The sequence below is a fragment of the Anabas testudineus genome, chromosome 18, assembly GCF_900324465.2.
Source record: "Anabas testudineus chromosome 18, fAnaTes1.2, whole genome shotgun sequence".
In the NCBI taxonomy this organism is placed as follows: Eukaryota; Metazoa; Chordata; class Actinopteri; order Anabantiformes; family Anabantidae; genus Anabas; species Anabas testudineus.
In genome coordinates this window covers 10,359,817-10,385,353 of record NC_046627.1, presented here as the reverse complement: position 1 = coordinate 10,385,353, position 25,537 = coordinate 10,359,817, and the positions used below count along the sequence as shown (strand labels likewise).

At 35.7% G+C, this 25,537-nt stretch overlaps 2 protein-coding genes across 2 annotated transcripts; both read left to right on the top strand.

Annotated features, from left to right (window-relative positions):
* Positions 1–2,751: 2,751 nt before the first annotated feature.
* On the top strand, positions 2,752–13,209 carry LOC117152997 (high affinity immunoglobulin gamma Fc receptor I-like). The gene is made up of 8 exons (XM_033326522.1): positions 2,752–2,782; positions 3,168–3,230; positions 3,464–3,715; positions 3,996–4,244; positions 8,275–8,523; positions 9,795–9,829; positions 12,424–12,617; positions 12,828–13,209. The coding sequence occupies exons 1-8, from the start codon at positions 2,752–2,754 to the stop codon at positions 13,207–13,209; spliced, it is 1,455 nt and encodes a 484-aa protein (XP_033182413.1).
* A 2,110-nt stretch (positions 13,210–15,319) lies between these two features.
* LOC117152996 (low affinity immunoglobulin gamma Fc region receptor II-like) lies at positions 15,320–24,130 on the top strand. The gene is made up of 5 exons (XM_033326521.1): positions 15,320–15,350; positions 15,893–15,955; positions 16,175–16,426; positions 16,573–16,821; positions 23,982–24,130. Exons 1-5 carry the CDS (start codon positions 15,320–15,322, stop codon positions 24,128–24,130), a joined length of 744 nt encoding a protein of 247 aa, XP_033182412.1.
* The last annotated feature ends 1,407 nt before the right edge of the window (positions 24,131–25,537 follow it).

The following is a 25,537-nucleotide window of genomic DNA, read 5'->3' as shown; positions in this document are numbered from 1 at the left end:
GCACAAAACACGAGTTAGAAAAAGACAAACAAAAACTTAACAAAACTATGAGAGACAACACACAAAGAGAGCAGCTGCTTGGAGCTGCACCCCCTTGAATGTTTGATTATTTTATTAACAATATAAATAAAATTTGGTCACTAAAAGCTGGCGAAACTGGCAAAACAAAAAAATCTGAAAAATACCTTTTTAATGTCAAAGTGAAGTCAGGTTTCTGCAAAGTAATGTCAATTAAATAAAATGATGTAATATGAAATCAGTGTTTGCATTAATAGTCACCCCCTTCAGGTCAGTATTTAGTAGATGCACCTTCAGCTGAAATCACAGCATGGAGTCTGTGTGGATACGTCCCAATTAGGCTTTCACATTTGGACAATGTAAACCAATTCTGTGCAGCTTTTGTTGTATTTTTCGGGTCATTGTCTTGCTGGAAAACAAATATTTTCCCAAGCTGTAGTTGTCTTGCTAACTGAATAAGATTGTCCTCCAGGATTATACCATATTTTGCCCAATCATCTTACCCTCTACCCTAACAAGCCTTCCAGGGCCAGCTGCTGAGAAGCATCTCCACAGCATGATGCTACCACCACCATGTTTCACAGTGGTGTTGATGTGTTTGTGGTGTTGTGTCGTGTTTGGTGTGTGCCAAACATAGCATCTTGTCTGATGAAAAAGCATGATTTTGGTCTCATCATACCAATGAATCCTTGTCCACATGACCATGGTGTCTTTCACATGCCTATTGGCGAAATCAAGTCACGAGTTCCTCACATTAAGCTTTGACTTGTGAAGGACCCAACTGCCGCATATGCAACAGTTGTTGCATATGCAGTCTCTGTCTTTTTCTCTATAACACATGCCTGTTTTGTTTTTATTTTCATTATATCAAATCTTTTGAGACATACCTAGTACATAATAAAACAGAATGTTTCAGGACCATCTGAAATTCTGAAAACGAGAAACCTCTGTCTCTATAATACCCTTATTCTGCCACTAGTTATCCCCACTAAAGATACATGAACAGACGCAATAAAAGAAGTGTGGAGAGATGAAATTAAGAAAATATGTTATGTCTGCAGCAACATCTGTTTGGATGAACTGTACTTTAGAGCTAACTGGTGAAGATTGTCCATTAATTCATTATGCAAATAATATTTAGGCTGCACAGTTACTTACCACACTACGATCTACTGTATATCTAAGGGTTTAGTAATAATAGACATAATAAAGAGGCCAGACACAGGACAGAGGTTGACAAAGGCAGTAGTGGAGGAGAAGGTTCTCTGCATTGGTGTTAAGAGCCGGGGCTGACACGTTAGCAAACCCCTTAGCTGGAGAAGATACTGAAGAGGGGGCAGACTTTGGGGCTGGAGGAATTGCTTGCATACTCTCGCCACATGAGGCCAGGAATTGTCATGCACCATGAGAAACCCACGACCTACTGCACAAGTCACTCAGGATGCAGTTGTATAGCCTGTCATGCTGAACAATGTTACTGTACAGGCAACATATCATTCTCCAAGGCTTTTAAAGACCTTTTATGTCTGTCACATATGTTCAGGGTGAACCTGCTCCCTCTTTATGTAGGTCTGCTGCATGCTTATTTTTACCTTGGCTGTTGACCTTAAGGTAAAATATTAAACCACATACTCAACAGACGTGTGACCTATTTTCATAAAGGCGTATCTTAGATCTTGTGTTTAGATTAGACTCTAAGAATGCAGGTAATAATTTGACTCACTGTGCAAATGACAGTTGTGGTAAACAAACTGAAATGTTTCTTTCTTTATAAATGAGCTAGTGATAAAAAAAACAAAACAAAACAAAACAAAACACTGTAACTCTAGTTGAGGATTGCAATGTGATAAAGACCAGCCCTTTGAGATACAGTTGCTGTATGTTTGACTTTCTTTACCACCACAATAGTTTTGAAATAAAACAGTAAAAATGTTTAAATGTTTAAAATTGGGTAAAATTTCATTCATATGAGTACTTGTGTCTTAAATGAATGACATTACAAGACATTACAGAAGTCATCATCAACTTAAGAGAGTGTACAATATTGTGCATTAAAGGCCACTCCAACCAGTTATATTAAAGAACTGTCAAAATCAATGCAGCCGAAGCCCAGATTTGCTGATTTTTATTACCGTAATATGGATTTTTCAAGCCTTAACATAGTCCTTAATTTGCTGACTATAATAGAAAGAAAAATCTTAACAGTGGATTTCCAAACTTGCAGGCCTATCCTTAAATGCTAGACCACCATATTCTCTCTTTCTGTCTTCTTTTCACACAGTCCTCTGCATTTCCCTCAATGCACATTTTGTAATATCCTAAATAATCCTGTCTTACCAGTTGCATTAATGTATTCACAAATTATTATTGATTAATTATAATTGTTTAAAATAATAATAATAATGTGCAGCAACAAATGAGTTTAACTCAATGTGTGAAATCTGTTTTGCACCTACATTCACAGTATATTATAATTACAAAAAATTAATCAAATAAATAAAAAAGGTCTTGCACATTGTTATCGTCAATATTTTGTTGATATAAGAGGTCATCAATGCAATTAAACTAAATTACACTACTACTACTACTAGTAGTAATACTGCTACAATCAATAATAATAATAATGATAACCTTCATCAGTACTGTTACTCTGCACAGGAACAGGAAGTTATTCACCCACATCATAAGCTCCTGTGACACGACTAGTGTTCAGTCAGTCTGCAGCAAGACAACATGGAGGTTACAGGGTTCTGCATCAGATTGTGTAAGTACTGTCTCCACTAGCAGTCTGAATTCAAATCATTTTCAAATCTAGTATATGTCTATTAAATGCACTTGACATTTAGATCTACCTAATTAATTCCATTTCATTTAACATTGGACAAAGTAACTGGTGCAGGATTACAAACTTTCTCAAAAATAGAGCAAATGCATGAACTTCAAAGTCAAGAGATAAGTAGCTCTATTCAGTAGGCTGTATTTCATAATAGATCAATTATCCTCACAGATAAAAGTGTCTGCCAATTGACAAAATGTCCTAATGTGTCTAACTCTAATTCATTTTATTGCCTTTATCCTTTTTGTAGTAAAATTTTATCCTATTCTAGACAGGCTTGTATTTGCTAATATCTTCCATTGTCATTGTACAGTGTTGAACGTTTGCCTCCTGCTCAGTGTTCAAGGTCAGAGCATTACATATGCTCTTGAAGCTGGTAAGTTCAGTATCTGAATACAATACATGCACATAGAAGTGAATCCTTTACATTATAAGCATTATGGTAAATATTACCTATGTAGTATTTAAATATTAGCTTCTGTGCATTTTTGATATAAAATATCTTCAGTGGGTTCCCTTTTGAAAATTATGAGCGAACAACAGATAGACAACATGTCTACATTTTGGCAATAGATCTCTTCATTTTTTCTTTTCTTTTCTCTGTCACAGTCAGATCTTCTCTTCATATCAACCCAAACAGGCTGCAGTTCTTTGAATATGAATCATTGTCATTAAGTTGTGTTGGCTCTCATGGACCAACTGAATGGAGAGTGATGAAAAAGAATCCCTCAAATTCTCCTCAGTGGGAAACATCGACAGGATTGATAGACATTAAGGCTGCATTTGTTTTACACAGTGGAGAATATTTTTGTGAAAATGAAGAAGGAGAGAGAAGCAACACTGTCAACATCATTGTCACTGGTATGATCACCAACTGTTAACTCGAGGAATTGTAATAATCTACGTCAGTGGCAAAATGCAGCTGGTAACTTCAAAAAACATAACATACTATTTAAAATGTACTTTTAATTAAGATTCTATTCTGACATATTATCATCAAGTGCAAGTATTTTATTCGAATGTAACAATACTAAACATTGGACCCCAACGGTTATTAAAAATCAAACTTATCACTATATTAGTGCATTATAGTAGTAATTGTATTTGATTTTTTCATTTTTTTCTGGTTCTTCTTGTTCAGCTGGTGATGTGATCTTGGAGAGTCCTGCTCTTCCTGTGACCGAGGGAGAAAATGTGACTCTAACTTGTAGGAAACTGAGAACATCCTCCAAACTCCCAGCTGATTTCTTTAAAAATGGCAACTTAATTAATACTGGATATACAGGAGAGGTGACCATTCACAATGTTTCTATGTCTGATGAAGGATTCTACAAATGCAGCATCTCAGGATTTCAAGCTGAATCACCGGAGAGCTGGCTGGCTGTAACAGGTGAGACAGAGGAGTATTAATTAACTATTAAACAGTAAATAATCTCTTTTACTTTTTTAATTGTGAAATTAGAAGTGCATGATGAAGAATATTTTTTCACTTTGTTCTGTATTAATTAGTCAGTATTTGGCATGTAAATTTATTGTTTATCTGTTTTTCAGTCCAACACACTGTACAAGTTAATTTTTAAAGATTTTCTTTTATAACATTGTTCAGGTGATGTGAAGCTTGAGAGTCCTGCTCTTCCTGTGACTGAGGGAGAAATTGTAAATTTGCGCTGCGGAAATCAAAGAAATCCCTTTCACCTCCAAGCTGATTTCTATAAAGATGGTAACCACATCGACAGCAGCTCTACAGGAGAACTGATCATCCACAGTATTTCTAAGTCTGATGAAGGACTCTACATGTGCATCTCTGGAGCTGGAGAATCGCCGGAGAAACAACTGTTAGTCAAAGGTGAGCCATGTTATCAGTGAATATAAAAACACTCTTTTACTGTGTAAAAAATATTTGAAATTTCATTGTGTTGCCACAGCAACTTTGTGCAGCTATTTTATGGTTTGGTTAATGGTTTTTGATGGTTTTGTTTTTCTTATTTGGTTGTGTTCACTCCCATTATCTTACAAATAGTATATACTTTCAATATTTGAGAGTAAATCAGTGCAAATTCCTGAAATGCACAAAAACACTAAATTCATAGAACTTTATTTAAAATTTTAGTGCAGATCCCGAAGCATCATGTTTCAGGGACAAAATATGAGGACTCAAATACACCATACAAAAACAGAACAGGTAAGCTAAAAGATATCAGCAGGAATGCAAAGGTTCTTGTGCCATGCTATTGTTGAAAGAATGTTTGCCGGCAGATTTTAACATTTGCCATTGAGTTTTAAATTTGTCAATTATATTTTATGTTTTACTGCCAAAATACATATATGTTCTTCTTGACACACACATAAAAAACAGTGGAGTTAAAAATGGTGTTGACCTATGTCAATTGTTTTGTGCAATAATCCTAGAAGATAATCTTCACAGAGACACTTGTCCCTGCTCCGACCACTTCTTTTATATTCTGCTCGTCGTAAGAACAGCTTCCACCATAATGATGGTGGTTCTGCTGCTGGTGGTGGTGGGACTGCTTCACCGTGGGAAACTTGGAGAAACGCAAAGATAAAAGCTCAAAACTAAAACAGAAAAATGTACGAAGGACACGTTTAGTGATGTTTATAGATTTATTGACAGTAGAGTAAATACATTGCATAATGTAATGAAGGCTAATGAAATTCAGCTTTGGGAGAAAAGACTGCAAAGTGTTTCTTTAAATAAATGATAATGGCTTGTAAAGTAAAAATAAATTACTTGGTACGAACAGTTTCTGCTCCTCATTTAATATGATTCTGTCTGTTGTCACTTTGGCACAAGCTGAAGAGATATTAAAAAACAAGCAGTACAGGTTGATGTAGACATACAGTTTGTTGTTTGTCTTCTCTGGGGTTTCATTTAGATGCACTCACAAAATGTACAGTATGTGAGATTAACAGACAAATAAACATTTAATGGCTTCTCAAACTGCCTTTTAGAAACGAGATGTTTGGGGGCGGCTGTAGATCAAGAGGTAGAGCAGTTGTCTATCAATCATGAGATCAGTGGTTAGAATCATGTTTTGTGTTGTTCTCTGTAGGAATGAAGTTTAGCTTCAGCCTTTAAAGTTATTTTTGCACAGACTCAAAAATGAAAAATAAACATCTTTGGCCAGTCATGGCATCTTTGACCAAGTGAAACACGAGTTGAGTGTTTGCTTTTCACAATTACTGTTACTGCTGATCAAAACAGACTGCTTGGAACGGTATCAGGTTTTAAAAGCATAAGTTATTTGGCTAGATAAAACTTGCTTCACCACATAAAATCAAACACAAAATCATGTGACCATTTCAATTGAAGCTTCATTATGTAACAGTGATATGAAGCAGATTTTTCAGTGGTTTTGAAATTGCATGCATTTCTTGTTCTGCTTTTTCAGAGTAGATGATCTAATTTGTTAAAATGATCTAATTTGATGATGAAGCCTTTATTGGATAGATTTTTACTAACAGCATCATAGTTCACTTTTCTTTGGACTAGCACTGTCAACACGGTCAAAGCTTTGTTTCACCTATGTAAATGTAATACAGAGATGTGACCGGCAGATGTCGCCATTTTAACTACAACTTCTTCATCTTGATTTAAAACGCTTGAGTTTCTCCACTACTAGAAACGGATAATAATAAATAAAATCTGATCATATGTGTTTGGTTTCATCACTAAAGAAGCTAATTGAAAAAAGGAAGATACAAGTCATAATTATCTACTGTTTTTTTTCCCCCAGTTTTTCTTTCATGATCTACTTATTTTGCAATTGTAATAACAGTAACTAATTTAATTAACTGAAGACCAAAGGTGACAGGTTTACTTCCAGTTGAGCATTCAGACATCGACTTTGTACCTTTCACCAGAATATTCTGCATCAGTAGGAGTTTTACTTCACCTAAAATAAGACACACAAGTAAAGTTTCTCTACATCAGTACCTTGTTAATTTTCACACACACCTGTCTCAACCTTTTTCTCTGTCACTCACTCTTTACTCAGCTCCTCCCAGTTCCTTTAAACCCTTTTCCCTCCATGTTCCTCTGGCTCTGCCCACTCACCTGCTGCACCAGGTTGTTAAGGACACTATATAAACTCTCATTCACCACAATTATGACTCTCTGCTGCTTAAAATGAATATTATAAAAAAATGTTGTTAAATTAATTCTCTGTCATTCATGACTAGCTAAATCATAAATATATTCCCACACGGCAACTGGTAATTTAGCAATAGTAGCTATACTATACTGCTATAAATTGTTGTGGTGTCTCTGCCCAGGAAAAGGAAGTCCTTGACTTACACCTTATTTTACTTTTACTCGGTGTGATACTCAACACAGCAGCAACACAGTATGGAGGTCACAGTGTTCTACATCAGACTATGTAAGTGCTGATTCCCCTTTTTCTCAGAATTTAAAGTCAAATCTGAAATATGTGCATTTTGATAATTAAGTTTCTTAAGATTCGTGTTAAATATACTAATATTTGATTAGCTCCTTTCAGTAAGCAATAAAGCTTAATAGAAGTCCTTATGTCTCTTGTACTCTCTAAACATGTCTGTGTGTTCTTACATGGTAAAGCACTGTATACACACTCTAGCATATGTATAATTTAAAATGAACTGTATCTTAAAAACACCATATTAACCTGAATGTCTGATATTGACCTTAGTGTCATCTATAGTATGTTTGTAGCAATATACACTGTAATACAAGATGTGAAGCTTTTTATATCTGATATGATGCTATGTTCTGTTGTCTCTATAGTGTTTAATATGTTCTTGCTGCTCACTGCTCAAGGTCGGAACAGTTCCAATAAGCAGAATAAAGGTAAGTTGAGATTCATTTAATACTTTAATAAAGTTTTACTTTACATTTTATTATCCGATTAGTAATATGTCTCTCGTTTATATTTTCTTTACTTAAATCTATCACAGGCCAAGCTTCTCTTCATATCAATCCAAACAGGCTGCAGTTCTTTGACTACGAGTCCATCTCATTCAGTTGTATTGGCTCTTATGGACCAACTGAATGGAGAGTGATGAAAAACCTTTCTTCAAATTCTCCTCGGTGGGAAACATCGACAGGATTGATAGACATAAAACCTACCCTTGTATCACACAGTGGAGAATACTTTTGTGAAAATAAAGAAGGAGAGAGAAGCAACATTGTCAACATCACTGTCACTGGTATGATCAGCACCTGTTAACTAATATAATGTTGAAAGAATAGTTTGAAATAAAAATCTATACTTGCATATTATGACAAGTGCTAATGTAGTATTACACTAGACCCTAGTGGTTATTTTTAAATTAAATTCATGCTTACTGATCACAATATCACTACATGATTTTGAATTGGTTTAATTTGTTTATCTATTTACTTATTTTTGGCTTTTGTTGTTTAGCTGATGATGTGATCTTGGAGAGTCCTGCTCAACCTGTGATGATTGGACAAATAGGGACTCTACATTGTAAGAAACGGGGAACATCCTCCAAACTCCCAGCTGATTTTTATAGAAATGGCAACTTTATTAATACTGGATATACAGGCGAAGTGACAATTCACAATATTTCTATGTCTGATGAAGGATTCTACAAATGTAGCATGTTAGGATTTCAAGGTGAATCACCAGAGAGATGGCTGGATGTTACAGGTGAGGCATGTGAGAAGAATAAAAAACTAAATTATAGTAAATCATAGTAATTTTCTAGGACGAGACACTAAACCCCCAGCTGTTTGTAAAGATGTTTGTTTATACACTCCATCTGTAACTCAATTTAGATAAATGTGTCTGCTAGATGACTAAATATACATGTATTGTCTTCTAGAATTTGAAAAAAACTGATGGAGGGAATAATAATAATTATATAATAATAATAATAATAATAATAATAATAATAATAATAATAATAATAATAATAATAACACCTACACTACCACAAAATATCTTAATTAAAGCAATCTCATTGTAGTTTTTCTGCAATATTGTCAAATAAAATGCAGGGATTATAATGGTTGATTATATCTTAAATATTAAATATTTTTTAAATAGTTTTTAATTGATTAAACAATCACTTATTAGTCATTATTTTATAACTAGAAGGTTTTGCGTACTGTGTACATTTTTAACAACATATATTAACTCTACACATCAAGGGATAACGACTCAAAACGGCCAAGAGACTTTTCCAAATCCCCTCCTCCGTGGATCCGTTCAGATCTCCACTGTGTTCCGCTCAGTTGTCTTCACCATTTTGTCTGTGTCTGTGCTGCTGTTGGTGGTTGGACTACTTCGTCGTTGGAAACATAGAGGTACAGGAAATATATTACAAACAGTATTTTAACATTTTTTGTCTAAATATCTAATCTTGCGGTACAGCTCTCAGTTTTTTTTTGTTGGGTTCCAGAACTTACGACACTTGGCTTAGGTCTAGATAGCTAATAAAGTCAGCTAATAAAAACAAAAGTAACATTTTATGTCACTTTACATACAATGACTTTATAAACCAAACCTTTCTCTAACCTTAACCAAAGTGCTCTATTTGCCTAAACCGAATCTGACTCAGTAAATTCTGCTTTTTGTCACTCCTGCACATTTTACCTAATTCTCAGGAACCACTGAAAGATGCTTTATTCTTTCAAAAAATATGCTAATATGATTCTGTTCAGAGATCAGTTGTGCAAGGATTAATTTTTAGTACACAGGTTTGAAAGTTTGCATCCCATCACAGACCCTTTGTTTTAACTATACTTATGATGTTGTCCTAACTTTATTTAACTGTGTAACTTTAACTATACCATAACCCTGTATACTTTAGTGAAGACACCTATTTTGTCCACATATTATTTGACATAACTCCTAATATAGCCATACATATTTTAATAATTTAGACCAAATTAGAATTTTTCTTTTTTCTCTATCAGGTAGTCAAGATGGAAAATTAGCAGAATATACGAAGGTGATCTATACTGTTGTAACAACAGTGTAATATAATAAGTTAGTGAGTTAAATAACAGTGGAGCAGAATACATCAAATTTTCCATACTGGTATATTTCTTTTAATTTGGTCAATGCTGAAGTAAATTTATTAAATACCAATTATCATTAAGGATAGGAGTATAGGCATAGGAGGATCACTAGAAGCTAGACTGTTAGAGCTATAAAAATAGAGCCAACATGTGGGCAGTGTACACAGCTAGATTGCTTAAAATAGGTATCATCAACATGCTCATAAGATGTGCATATCAAAGACATGGTTGATACGCTTTGGGTTTAGTCAAGGCGTGAGTGTGGAACACTTAAACCACCTTGTTCCACCTGCTCTGTCTGTTCACATGTCTGAAGACTTGTTTACCAATATAGAGTTGCTGCAACCTTTAAATATCACCACTGTGGCCAACTACTAATGTCAAAGAAAGTACAGGTTAGTTTTGACTTGATGAATGTCACGTTTCATCTATGAAATACCAGACAGACAGAATCCCCATTATTTGCATATTTGTGAAGAAAACTCATTGACTTAATGCATTCTCTAGCTTATTACCCTAATTGTAACCATTTACATACCTTGAAAAACCAAAAGCCTGAATGTCATTCTAACCCCACCATCTTAACAAAACAACTTTTTTTTTTTTTGTAATTGCTACTGTTTTGTTTTTTCCAGGTCACCAACACTGAACACATCTGACTGAATGACGAAGGAAATCACTGTTACAGACTATGTACAAGATGCAACCATACATTGCACTTCTAAATTAGTCAGCATGTACAATTTTGAAATTCAGCCTTTTATTTGTATTATGTTTTAATTCAGTTTAGTTTTCAATACAGTCATTGGTCAAACAAAAAAAAAAAAGTTTGTACTTCAAGTCCTTTAAGAATAAAAGTATCCAACTATGGAGTAATTTTTAAATGTTGTATCAAGATTAATAAAAAATTGAAATACATTTGCATCTTTGTACATTTTTGAGCGTCATATCTAAAGAAAGTACAGAGTAAAAACAATTAAGCTCTTTGTCATATGACAATACAAGATTGTTTTTGTCTTCAGCTGCTATCAGAGACTATTTTTAAAATGTTAGTGGTTTATTAAAGCATAACAGTTAAACCACTTTGTTCCATCTGCACTTTCTTCTCACACTGTTTACAGAAACAGCTGCTGCAGCATTTTAACTGACTCTCTGTGGTCAGACTCTAAGGTTATAATTTCAAGTTTGACCTGAAGCAGAAACATGTGACAGATATGTAAAGGTGAATTAATACATTAACATAATTACATATATTCAATTCAATTTTATTTATATAGCACCTGAAGACAACAGAAGTTATCTCAAGACACATTACAGTGTTTAAGGTTTAAGACCTTACAAAATATAACAATACCGATAATTTTTAGATACCCTTGAGGTAGGTTGAGCAGCACTAGGTTACAGTGAAGAGGAAAAACCTCCAGCAGAACCAAGCTCAGGGTGGGCAGCCATCTGCCTCAACCAGTTGGGGTGAGTGGAAAGAGGAAAGAGAAAAGAACAGCAGGCAACAAAAAAACAAGCAGCAAATACACTGGCTGGGCTGGTAGGGCCAGTAACTGGATTCTGTAGATAACAGCACCAAGGCCAAGGATACCAGCAGAAAAGTACAGAGAGAGGGAGACAGAGAGGAGGAAACACAACTACAGGAGAGAGAAGACACAAAGTTAATGACATGCAATGGTGGCATTTGCATTGATAGTGGAGAAAGGAGAGAGGAGAGGAGCTCAGTTTGTCAGTAGAGGTCCGCCAGCAGACTAAGCTATATCAGCATAACTAAGAGATGGTTCATAGTCACCTGATCCATCTCTAACTATAAGCTTTATAAAAAAGGAAAGTTTTAAGTCTAGTCTTAAATGTGGAGAGGGTGTCTGCCTCCAGAACCTGAACTGGGAGCTGGTTCCACAGTAGAGGGGCTTGGTAGCTCTGTGTTTTTGATGACAAGATGGCAAAACGCACAGACGCTGCGGCTCACTGCTCCTCACTCATGGTGCTTTATCTACTGTATTTACTTTGTGTGTACGTTTGGTTTGGTGTCATCGGATGCTGGGCACAGTATAGATACAGTTGTCAGGATCTTCTCAGCTTAGTGGAATATTTGATTGTTAAATGCAGTCATGGTAATGGTTATATACATCTGAGTTGATGCTTATGTAGCTATGAATGTGGTGCACAATGCAATAAGCACCCAGCAGAGCTCTCACTATGCTGATTTACATTTACATTTAGTCATTTAGCAGACCCTTTTATCCAAAGCGACTTACAAATCAGTACAAGGTACAATGGTAGGCAGGGCAGTGTGAGGAGGTCTTGCCTAAGGACCCCTACTGGAGGGAAGGCCACAGCTGGGATTTGAACCCCAGTCTCCCACATGGGAGGAGGTGATGTTACCACTACACTAACCAGCCGCCACATTTAAGGTCAGCGTTCCCCAAATTTGATCAGCACATTAAATGTGCAACAAGGGGTGCTTCACAACAGCTGCAGGACTGCTTTGAGGACACACTGGAATGTGTTCACACACCAGGACCTAGAGGAGCATACTACAGCCAAGCTTTCTTTCATCAACTCTTGCGTTGACAGCGTCACTGTGGTCAAACGTCTCCGGGTGTACTCCAATCGGAAACCCTGGATGACTAATGAGTTCCAGGTCCTGCTGAAGACCTCCATCAGCAGCCTCAATATCTACCGACCAGTAGCTCTGACACCTGTCATAATGAAGTATTTTGGTCCTATGTCACATTATGTCCTACCTCCCACCCATACTCGACCCACTGCAGTTTGTCTACAGAGCTAAACACAAGGGTGTTATGCTAGGCTGCTCTTTGTCGACTTTAGCTCTGCATTTAACACAATTCTACCGGACAGACTGTCCTGTTCCTGTTCCTCCCTCCACCTGCTGTTGGATCAGAGACTTTTTCTCTCTAACAGAGTACAGAGAGTCAGAGTGGGTCCTCATCTCTCCACAGCCCTGAGACTAAACACCGGTTCCCCACAAGGCTGTGTGCTGAGTCCTCTGCTCTACACCCTGTACACGTATGAGTGTGTCAGCACACACCCTGACAACATCGTTAATAAGTTTGCCGATGACACTGTGGTGAGGATTATCTCGGGTGGTGATGAGACAAAATACAGGGATGAGATCCAGTGGCTGGTGGGGTGGTGTGCAGACAACAATTTGGTCCTAAACACCACAAAAACCAAAGAAGTGATCATGGACTTCAGGAGGAAGAAGTCTGATCTGCAGTCCATCCTTATTAATGGAGACTGTGTGAAGAGGGTGCCAAGCTTCAAGTACCTTGGTGGCACATAGATGAAGACCTCCAATGGAGCTCAAACACCGCAGAGGTAATGAAAAAGGCCCAACAGCGTCTTCACTTCCTGAGGATCCTCAAGGAGGGTCAACCTGAAGAGAGAGCTGCTGGCTGCCTTCTACCGTTGCTCCGTTGAGAGTTAACATATTGCATCTCTGTGTGGTTTTCAAGCTGCATCATGACACACAAGAAGGTGCTACAAAGGGTCATAAACACTGCCCAAAAGATCATTGGCTACCCTCTTCCCTCACTGAAGGACCGCTACAGCACCCGCTGTCTTAGGAGGGCACACAACATCATGAAAGACTGCACACACCCAGGACACCGGGTTTTTAACACTAGAAGTCTCACAGAGCAGCCATTTGGCTTTTCTACCTATAAAACCCACCGGCCAGCCAAAAGGCTGGAAGGCTTTTAGCTAATATCCTAAACCAGGTGTGAATGATACTTGTGTTATGTAAACAAGGTGCACCACAGGTGGGGCCATGCTGAGCCACGTCAACCAAACTTATGTTTCACTTTGCCATCTTGGGGAGAGATCAACACACATCTCTCGCCAATGGGACAACTAGGGTCTTTGCCAAGATATGGGACATTGCAAATGTACTTGGATTTCAAGTCGCAAGCCACCCAAAACTTGATCCCAAACTTGTCAGGCTTAGTTGCAATGAACTGCAGGACACGGCAGGGAGAATGGTTGCCCTCTGGAAAATGACTCAGGGTGCTAAGGTCACGGACAAACAGACTCAGAGACAGTTTTTACAATAGAGCAATAGCCCTCATGAACACACACACAAACACACACACACACACACATCTGGTTAAGGTTTAGTTTTCTGAGTAGAGTGTATCTTCTGTATATGCAGCTGGTGTGTATGTGTACATTTGTATGAATCAATCAATCAATCAATATATATATATATATATATATATATATATATATATATATATATATATATATATATATATATATATATATATATATATATATATATATATATATATATATATGGAATGGGTGGAGAAGAGCGTCAGATGAGAATGAAAGAAAGGGTGTTCAAGACAATGGTGAGACCAGCTATGCTGTACGGCTTAGAGACGGTGGCAATGAAGAAAAGACAGGAGGTAGAGCCAGAGATAGCAGAGCTAAAGATGTTTAGGTTCTCTTTGGGAGTGACGAGGGTGGTAAGGATCAAGAATGAGTCCATCAGAGGGACAGACCATGTCAGATGTTTAGAGATAAAGTCAGAGAGAGAGAGAGATTGTGAACACATTGGTAAATGGATGCTGAGGTTGGAGCTGCCAGGCAGAAGGTCTAGAGGAAGACCAACGGGACAATCTTTGAGGACACGAAGTTAGTTGGTGAAACATATTTTGCCAGCATCATAAAATATACCCACTGATTTCTGGTTTCTGCAACTGAGACAAATTTTTAATCAAAATCTCCTTTATTGCTGAGAAAATCTTAAACACTGAACAAGACAAAGATTAAAGTTAATTGTGGAAGACAAGATAAACTTAAAGATCAACAAATGGAAGATTCACTGCTCCTATAAATATGTATTTTATATTATCATCATCCTCTACCAGAGATTTTAATAGAAGAAATGCAAATTAAAGGATTCTTTAACCATTTCTGTTTAAATTTGAGTGATTTCAGTTTTGATACATTAATAAATCTTAGAAAGAAGTCTTTATTTAGTGATAATGGATGATCATCCCATGCATACTGTTTGAAAAATAAGCACTATATTTCAGTTCCATATATAGGAATGTATACATGTATGTATATATGTTCCATGTACAAAAGTTGCCCTATGGTCTGCTAAGATTTTTCTCCACCACCACTCATGCAGAGAGTCTGAAACATGACAGAATTTACTTGTTGTGCAAGTGTGAACCACTGTTGAGATGTGAGGATATAGTTTAAGTTAAAAGTAGAATACTTGTACATTTTTGTACATTTTTGTACATTTTTTCTCTTCACTTGTTATTAGATTGCATTCTCTGTCATTCAAGACACAGGAAAAGGAAGTCCTTCACACACACCATATTATACTTTTACCCAGTCTTTTACCCAGTCTGATGCTCAGTCAGCAGCCAGACAGCATGGAGGTCACAGTGTTCTACATCAGACTGTGTAAGTACTGGTTCCTATTTCTGTGAATTTAAAGTCAAATCTGAATATGTGCATTTATTTAATTTAGGTTTCTTAAGATTCATGTTAAATGGACTAAATATATAATTAGGTCATTTCATTAAGCAGTAAAGCTTAAAAGATTTCCTCATGTCTACTTGGTTTCCTCCCTACACAGTGTGTAAGTGTGTTCATATATGGTACAGTACTGTATATACACTATGGTAAATATATAATTAATTTCAAACACACATATTGTGCTTTGCAATTGTAATTTGTACTTAGTCATAGTGTGTATTATCAATACACATCACTTGCCTGTTTAAAACCTAAAACTAGAAATAAACATTACATTCTGAAAAATTCAAATTGACTGAATTGTGTTAATGGTGATAATGTGATTATTAACTACTATAAAACACTGTATTAGCCTTTTAAAAACGAAGCAGAATGTCTAAATGTCATCTATGGTTTGTGTATATCAGCAGTGTAATTCTACGTATAAAGATATTTATATCTGCCATAATGTTCTGTTGTCTCTATAGTGTTGAATTTGTTCTTGCTGCTCACTGCTCAAGGTCAGAACCGGTTCCATGTGCAGGAAGCTGGTAGGTTGAGATTCATTCAATGTTATATTCATTAAAATGTTTTCTACTCAGCTTTAAATTTTTATATTAGACTTTGAAACAAATTGCAAGGAAGTTTAACTTTCAGACTAAGAGCATAAGTGAACACCAGATAAAGCACTGGTGAACAGTGCTTTTTTCAGAGTAATAATCAAGTTTGGAACTCTAACAGGTCTCTTGAACATTTTTTTTTTGTCACAGGCAGAGCTTCTCTTCATATCAGTCCATACAGGCTGCAGTTCTTTGAATATGAATCCATCTCATTAAGTTGTGTTGGCTCTCATGGACCAACTGAATGGAGAGTGATGAAAAAGCTTCCCTCAAATTCCCCTCAGTGGGAAACATCGACAGGATTGATGTACATTAAACCTGCCTTTGTATCACACAGTGGAGAATACTTTTGTGAAAATGAAGAAGGAGAGAGAAGCAACACTGTCAACATCACTGTCACTAGTATGATCAGCGATAATTAACTCAAGTTTAGTTTTAATTAATAATCTATAGTTAAATATTAAGACCAAGTGCAAATGTAGTAATTTTATGTCATATTTAACATTGAACCACAAAGGTTAATTTTTTTTTTGTTTTGGTTTGTTCAGCTGGTGATGTGATCATGGAGAGTCCTGCTCTGCCTGTGATGGAGGGAGAAACTGTGACTCTAACTTGTAGGAAACTGAGAACATCCTTCAAACTCCCAGCTGATTTCTATAAAAGTGGCAACTTAATTAAAACTGAATATACAGGAGAGGTGACCATTCACAATATTTCTATGTCTGATGAAGGATTCTACAGATGCAGCATCTCGGGATCTCAGGCCGAATCACCGGAGAGCTGGCTGGCTGTTACAGGTGAGGCATGAGAGAGGAAGAAAATACTAAATTAAAGTAAATCCTCTTGTTCTCACGTCGAAGTGTTTCAGGGTGAAACACTAAACCCCAATCTGTGTCTAATGGTGTATGGTTGTGCACCTTCCTTGTAAGTTAATTTAAATTAACTAGCTAGATGACTAAATGGAATTGGAGTATCTTCTAATGGTCGCAGTGTAATTATTGCCTTAACTTTGATACAGGAAAAAAAGTATAATATAATAAAATACAGTATTAAATAAATGTTATAATAATAATAAAGATCAAAATTAAAATAAACTCCAAAGTCTTGCTGTAATATTATGAAATCTCATACGTTAGAATATTTGTACTACTGTTGTTGTATTGTTTTGTTCCACTGATACATTGAGCTCCTCTCTTCTATACATTCAAATGCTACTATTGCAGGTCATTAACTTAAATGATTATAGATTAATTAATTATTAGGTCATCCCTCGTTAGTTCCTCACTCATTATTCTATAACTACTTACTTACTATACTTACTGTTTGTGTTCTGTGTACATTTTTTAACAGCATATCGTAATCCTTCACCTCAAGGGACAACAACTCAAAATGGCCAAGAGACTTCTCCAAATCCTCTCCACCCTGGATCCGTTCAGCTCTCCACTGTGTTATCAGTTGTCTTCACCGTTTTGTTTATGGTTGTGCTGCTGTTGGCCGTGGGACTACTTCAGCGTTACAAACATAGAGGTACAGAAAAAACATTTCTATTAGGACTGTTAAACGTTTACATTAATAAACTTAAATTAATTCTATATAACAATTTATAATGAAATTATTTAATCATTTTTCAATCCAAATACATTTTTGAATCAATGTGAATGAATTAATAATTTACATAGACTCTAAGGTTGAATATTTCTTTTAATTTCAAAATTATTATCTGAAATAATCTTTTTTTCCATTATTCAGATGCAATGATGGACACAGCAATAAAGATCTGATCTAATCCTCTGAAGAAATGCAAAACCTTTAGAGAATAATGCTGCTATCATCACTTTCATCTATTCCATGTTTTAATATCATACTGAAACACTGGTAGCATCATTATCTGACATAATGGCACAAGTGTCAACAAACACACTTTTAAATAGAAACATTTCTGAAAATATAATGTATGTGTTCACTGTTAATGTAAAAAGTACAGAAAAGTAAACTACCCCATCTACAGAGCACAGTTACTTTTTATGTTTCAATATCTAATCTTGCAGTAAAATTTTCAGTTTTTTGACTACAGCATTATTAATGTTTTAATGGTTTGGTTCAGGAACTTAATACACTTGGTCGGCTTAAGAAAGAAAAATTTTACTTCCCATAAAATGTCTTTAACCTAAACCTTTCTTTTACCCTAACTAAAGTGCTTTCCTTCCCTAAACCTAATCTGACAAGGGACCCACTTGGGTCTGTGGTTTGTAAACCCTGCAGATTGTGCCGCTGTTTAGCCATGTAACATTAACTATACCAAAACCATTCATACTTTAGAGTAGATGCCTTAGAGTCATATATACGTATTATTTCCCATAACCTCAGTCTTCAAATGCAAAGATTTAATTAAAACAGATAATAATTAAACAAATCAAGGGTTTCTATGTGTGAGTAATGATTTGTAGCATAATAGTGCAGTTCTCAATGTTGTCTCATATCAAAAAGTTGGATGTGTATCCTCAAATTGTCTTTTTTTTAATCTCCACATAGTTCCATGCTTTTCGTATGAGCCCCCGACACCGGAGTCAGGTCCAAGTGAGTATTAAAAAGTCGCACATACACTTTAGTGTTTGATTATGATTTGTATTTGTTATATTCTTATCTTTATATGTTTCAGCCTATGATCAGGTTGGTGTGGCTGTTCCACAAACAGCTGTATATGTCAAGAAGCAAAAGAAGAAAACAGGTACTTCATCAACATAACTTTCTAACTATGCAACATATGTACAGACTACAAACTGTATGATATGTTTTTACTTTGTTTTAAATTCCTTCAGTGGTTATTAGAAAGTATTATGGCAATTATATATTTTGTAAACAAACACAATTGAAATTGGGACTATGTTATAAATGTGTCTTATCTTGACATATTTACATTTAGCAGACGCTTTTATCCAAAGCGACTTACAAGTAGGGTACAAGGGTAGACAAGGCAAGTGTAAGGAGGTCTTGCCTAAGGACCCCTACTGGAGGTAGGCCACAGCTGGGATTGAACCCCAGTCTCCCACATGGGATGCGGTAATCTCGGCACTACACTAACCAGCCGACACCTGCCTATCTACTGTTAACAAGTTATTTTCTTGTCAATTTCTTAGTATTTATGTCTGAATAATACAGTGTCTTTGTTCATATTTCAGGTTGTGGAGAAGAAAATGTAGATGATCCGAACAACGTGATGTATGCTACTGTCACAACAAAGGGGAAGATGAGAGGTATTTCCACTCACCATTACTGACAAGTTTGATCATTTATAAAAAGACAAGTAAAAATAAATAAAGTTCAGTGTGTGTGAGTTGTAAGTTTGTGTGGTTACTTGAGTGGAACAAAGAAACCACATTTTTTTCTATCTGGGACGTATTCACACAAATGTTGCTGCTTATAAAAACAGAACAGCAGCAGATTTAAAATAAAGGCTACTCTGTATACTTTTTTTTACTTTAGTGAGTTTTACTTGATCATCATGCTGACATGGTCTTAATAGGCCACCTCTACAAATAGTCAGAGGCAGAGTGGTTTCACCTCAGTGTCTGTATATAAGAGAAGCGTAAGTGGAGAGGCATTTTAAAGAAGGAGCCAATATCTCATTTTGAAACCTTTATCCATAGACCCTTATCAACATCTAACATTTGCTTATTTGAAATGTGAAATGTACATGGTTTAGTATAAAAAGTAGTTTTTACTTTAACAGTTTTCTTCTACTTCTCAGTTTCTGAGGCACATGTATCAGATCCAAACAAGTCAACATATGCTGTTGTCAGACACTGGAAGTAAAAGAGGTACTTATTGTTGTTCATTATTGTTGTTTTGTGTTATCTGTCCAGACAGTGGATCATATACCAACAACTTAAGTTTTAATGTCTAGAATAGTTTAATTCAGATTATTTAATTTACATGCATTTTACTAATTATGATTTTTTTTTAACTAGGGCTACCTGTAAGACATAATCTTTAAGTTGGCTGTTTTCTGCACAATAATTCATAAATAGCAAGTAATTATAAATACACAATGAATGACTTAACAAAAATCTATGTCAATTTAAGTAATGGCTTCATTCATCAACATGTCAGATGTTCGCATTGCATACTGTAAGTTTTTTATTTATTTCACAACTATATCTCTATTTGTCCTCTAGGTTGCTATGAATAAAAAGACCTCCCTTTTGGAATAATACAGTATCTTTGTTCATATTGCAGGTTCTGGAGAAGAAATTCTTGCTGGAGAAAAGTCTCTTGGTACATACCATGTGCTGTGCTCAGATAAATACTGTGATGCTTGCACGTTTGTGAACCCTTTAGAATTGTATCTTTTTGTTTCCATAAATTTGATCTAAATCATGATCAAATTTTCAAAAAAGTTGTAGATACTGAAAATCTAATGAAACAAAAATACACCTATTGTTAAATTCCTAAATGTATTAGTCAAAAAAGTATTATAATAAAAAATACTTTAGGTTACCAAAATAATATAGACGTTTTAGTAATGTAAAGTCTTAGTAAAGGCTAATACATTAAATTGTAAATTGAAATTGAATTATGTAAAATACAAAATGAGAAAACAATAAATGAAAGATAATTTGTAATTAGATGCTTTCTAATTCAAAGCAATAAATACAATTTACAGTGGCTACAACTAAACATGACTCATATCTGATTCATCAGGTTCTTTGTACTTGTGTCTCTTTGTTGATGCCTGTAGTGTGATAAATAGAGGTCTGGTGATGTGGATTGATTCTTATCAATAATTCACATTCAGTTAAAGCAGTATTTTAATCACTCATAACTTGTCTTGCTTTTTGAACCAAGAGTCAAATGAGCAGTTGTTTTAAGAAAATAAAATCTTATTTTGTAGATTTTATGTATTTGTGAGTATTTCCCATTGCAGGGCAAAGTAAAGGATAACAATTTTCTATTATATTATAGTTTGTTATTAATAGTTAAAAGTTTGACATTCACTGTTAAAGTCATATTAAAATGGAATGACCTTACTTATGACGTGGTTTATAAGGCCTTTAACTTCACAGCATCACTGTGTTTAGCGGGTTATTATCATGGTGCAACAGTTAAACCACTGATCTGCCTGTTCACATGTCTGAAGGTGCTGTTCAGAGGAACAGAGCTGCTGCAGCCCAAAAATACACTGCGTGTGGTCAACACTACTAATATTAACATATAACATCAGCTTGACCTGAAGCAGACACACATCTGCAACATGAACTATAACTGTATATTAATGAAACAGTAAACCAAAGACCACAAGATAAGACTTTAATGATCCACCAAAGGGGAAATTCAAGTTTCACAGCAGCAGAGTAAAACTGACAGTAAAACGGTAAAAAGAACAGAAGAGATCAAGAATACAGTACAAAAATACTGAATAGAGCAGCAAAAATAACAATATACAATTAAGGATGTAAGATACAGTAAAAAACTAAGTTCGTAAGAACATGAGAAGTAAGAACAGCACCAAATTAACTGTTTTCATTAATGGAGAACTCAGGCTGATCAGGTTAACCAGGTCATTTGGGTTTGATGAGAGTGATGAAGGCTGAGAAATCTGATATTCTCAGTCAGGACTAAATTATTTCATCCATGTACAGTTCTGATCCATGATCAGCACAGATGACTCGCCTCTCTATTGGAAAGACATTGTCTCAGACACTTGCTCTCCTTCTCATTTCCTGGGTGATTTCAAGGTAGATTCTCGGAATCAGGCCTGTGTTTTGCAGTGTTAATAGCTAGTAGCTAATAGCAGGCTAGTTATTGCCACACATAATAAAAAACATGAAAACATGCTCCTCCTCGCAAAGTCACCAAAAGTCACAAATTATTTATATGCTTTTATGTGTATCCCTGCCTAATTCAATCCTCAGGTCTGCTGTTAATGCTTTGTTTGAACCACCAATACTGATATTAACCTGCCAACATTTAAGAGTTTGTCATATTGTCTACAGGTAAGATGTTTGGTGTTGAGAGATCTATCTTATTTTATCTTATTTATAGTAATGTTTCCATTAAGCAACCTTTTAATTTAGGTGTGTTGTAGTGTGAACCACTGCATTAGTTCCCAAAATATCCTCAATTATGGAAACATTTCTGAAGGGGGAAGTGAATGTAAAATAATTTTATTTCTAGTCTAGCAATGTGACATTGGCAGACTTAAAAGGAAAACACAGCATTGTTGCTACTGATAGCTCACTCTTTCTTACGTGCTTTTTGAAGAAAGGATTCACTGGCTAATCTTTAAAAGCAGGAAATGTTTTGTTCCCACCCATAGAGACTAATGCTTGATGTGATGATGTACAGTACACAGTGCGAACTCAGCCATAGGAAGAAGAGGTTTTCATCTATGACTGTATCTATGTTGTACTTTTCAGTCAGTCAGTAAAAAGACAACATGGAGGTCATAGCTCTCTGTATGAAACTGTATAAGTATTGTCTCATATGCCATTTATTATTTCTTTTGTGACAAGTTAAACACGGTCACTCTTTTTATTTAGGTTTTCTGTTTTTATGTATTGCTCAGATTTTTAAATTGATAACTTATGTTGATTTTCGTTTGGCTTATACAAATGTATGTCTCTGTCCTCCCAGTGTTGAATGTGTTGATGCTGGTTGTGAATGTTCACCACAGTTATGCTGAAGATGACGGTAAGTTAGATTATTAAATAGATCATTTCCTTTAATTAGAATTATGGAATTACATTAAAGTTCAGCAGCTAATCTATAACAACTTGTGATTTACATGTTGCTCTTCTCTTTTGCGTCAGATGCAGCTTTTGCTTGGATCATTCCAACCAGACTGCAGCTCTTTGACTACGGCTCCATCTCTTTTAGCTGTGAGAGTTCAAACACCACGACTGAATGGAAGGTGTTCAGGAGACTCAAGGGAGAAGTCGGCATGTGCGTCAGTTGGGAGACAACAGCACCTTCTCCCTGTGACATTAAACCTGTTTATTCATCCGACAGCGGAGAATACTGGTGTGAGACGACAGGAGGAAAGAAAAGCAACACTGTCCACATCACTGTCATTGCTATGATTATTGTTCATACACAGTTAAGCGTAAGAGTTTACATAAATTAATTTAATTACAAAGTTATTATAAAACATTTACATTATGATTACTAACTATCTTAATACAAAAAAAAACATATTTTTGATGCAAATAAAAAATATATTAAAAGCATACATTATTTATTAAAGCAAGGCAGAAACCAGTAATGTAAATAAGAAATTTCAAAATGTGACTTAAATTCAAAAAGTGATTCAAAATTATTTTTATTCTGATTTGTCCTAGTTGGAATTTTTGAATTTTCTCCTAACATCAATTTTTATAGGGCAGGTTTCACAGTCTGGACATTTTTATTCCAAGTATTTTGACTTTGAAAGTTTTACATACTATAATTCAATATTAGATGGTTCTGTGATCCTGGAGAGTCCTGTCACCCAGGTGCTGGAGGGAGAAGCTGTGACTCTTCACTGCAGAAGCAGATTTCTATAAAGACGGCCTCCTCATCGGCACTGGCTCCTTTGGAAAGATGACCATCAAAAGAGTTTTTAAATATAATGAAGGCTTTTACAAGTGCAGCATCCATGACTTTGGAGAATCACCAGAGAGCTGGCTGAGTGTCAGAAGTGGCGTGATACTAAAGAACTCAGTGCTCAGCAGGAAATTCTCTTTATGCTAATGCAGTTGATGACTGGTGATTCACACCAGTACATTCAACTAAAGTATTAAAAAGAGTTTAACACTGTGCAATGATTTTAGCAAATGTATGTCAATATTTGGTGAAAAATGACGACCTTAGGTGTGTCAGTAAATCTGATCTTTGATTTAAAGAATTGACATTATCGTTTTTTTTTGTGCAATAACAAACAATTTGACTGTTTCATGTTGTTCCACTGTCTTTGCAGCAGTTCACACAACGACTGATGTCCCCTCAGACCACTCCTGTCATACTTATCTCATCCTGAGGACTGTTTTCACCATAGTAATGGTGGCTCTGCTTCTGCTGCTGGGGGGACTACTTCACTGCGGGAAACTAGAATTAAACAAAAATAAATGAAAGGAAAGTGTTGCAATGGTTAGCATAGTGATAACCACGTGTTAAGCCCATAGGTCCTGTTGTCTTGTTGTTGTTTGGTTTTGAATGAACTTGTCTCTTTCACTCACTGTAACCCAAGCCATGCAATTCTTCAATAGACTGGAAAGAGCAAAAACAAACAAATAAATAATAATAACTGTATTTTTATTTTTTTGTAACAAAACTGCAGCAGGTTGCATTAGTAAAGTAGTTGACTTTCTGAACTTTAGCTGAATGCTTATTTTTACCTTGGCTGTTGACCTAAATGGAAAACATTAAACCACATACTCAACAGACATGTGGCTTATTTTAAAAAAGGTGAATCTTAGATCTTGTTTTTAGATTATACCCTACATATGCAGGTTATAAGTTGAGCCTGTTGAAAGTGTATGTTCTTTTAATTTATATTTTACTTTTAATTTATACTCATGTGAGTTGGTGATAAAAAATAAAGAGAATGATCATTAGAATCTTTCTAGGTGATGATCACAATGTAATGACAGCACCTTAAGAAACAGTTGCTATGAGTTTGACACCACAATAGATTTGTTTATTATAGTAAAAGTTCCTTACAAATAAATTACAAAAGTAATTACAAAAGTAATTAAATTTCTAACATTTCTAAAAGTCATATTCATACATCACCTCAAGGAGAATTCATTGTTTTTATTTTGCAAAAAAATATTTTTCAAACTATATTTATTAATAATAAATAATACACTTTTATTACATTGCATACTTTGTGTCTCAGATGCAGGTTTTCCTTAGGTTGTTCCAAACTGACAGCAGTAATTTCCCTGTCAGCTCCAAAGATCTGACTGACTGAATGGAGATTGATGATGAAGATTAAAACAGTTGCTACAATATGTGCTTCTACCTGGGAGACATCAACAAGTTCTAACAAGTGATCAACAGGTGTAATCTGTATCTTACAATCATAAAGTCGATCATCGACCTCCAACCTTATGGTGTCATGGTGCCTTATGCACTGATGGCCACCCTTATGCTTGAACATGGTGTTCATTATGGACAAATTGTGACTACCACAGAAGTCCAATAGCAAAACCTCATGGGTTCAGATCGGGGAGACAGTTCCTGCCAACCACATCCATCCAAGTGTCACTGTTATTGCCCACGTGAGCGTTAGAATCGCCCAGCAGAACAACAGAGACCCCAGTCATAGAACCATTCAGTACCCCTTCCAGAGACCCCAAGAAACCCAAAGAAACAGGAATACTGTTATTTGACCCGTAGGAACAAACAACAGTAAGAGACCTATCTCCTACCTGAAGGCCCAAGGAAGCTATCTTCATCCACCAGGGAAAATTCTAACACATGGCTAATGAGCTAAAGGGTTATAAGCAAGCCCACTCTAGCCTTCCGCCTCTC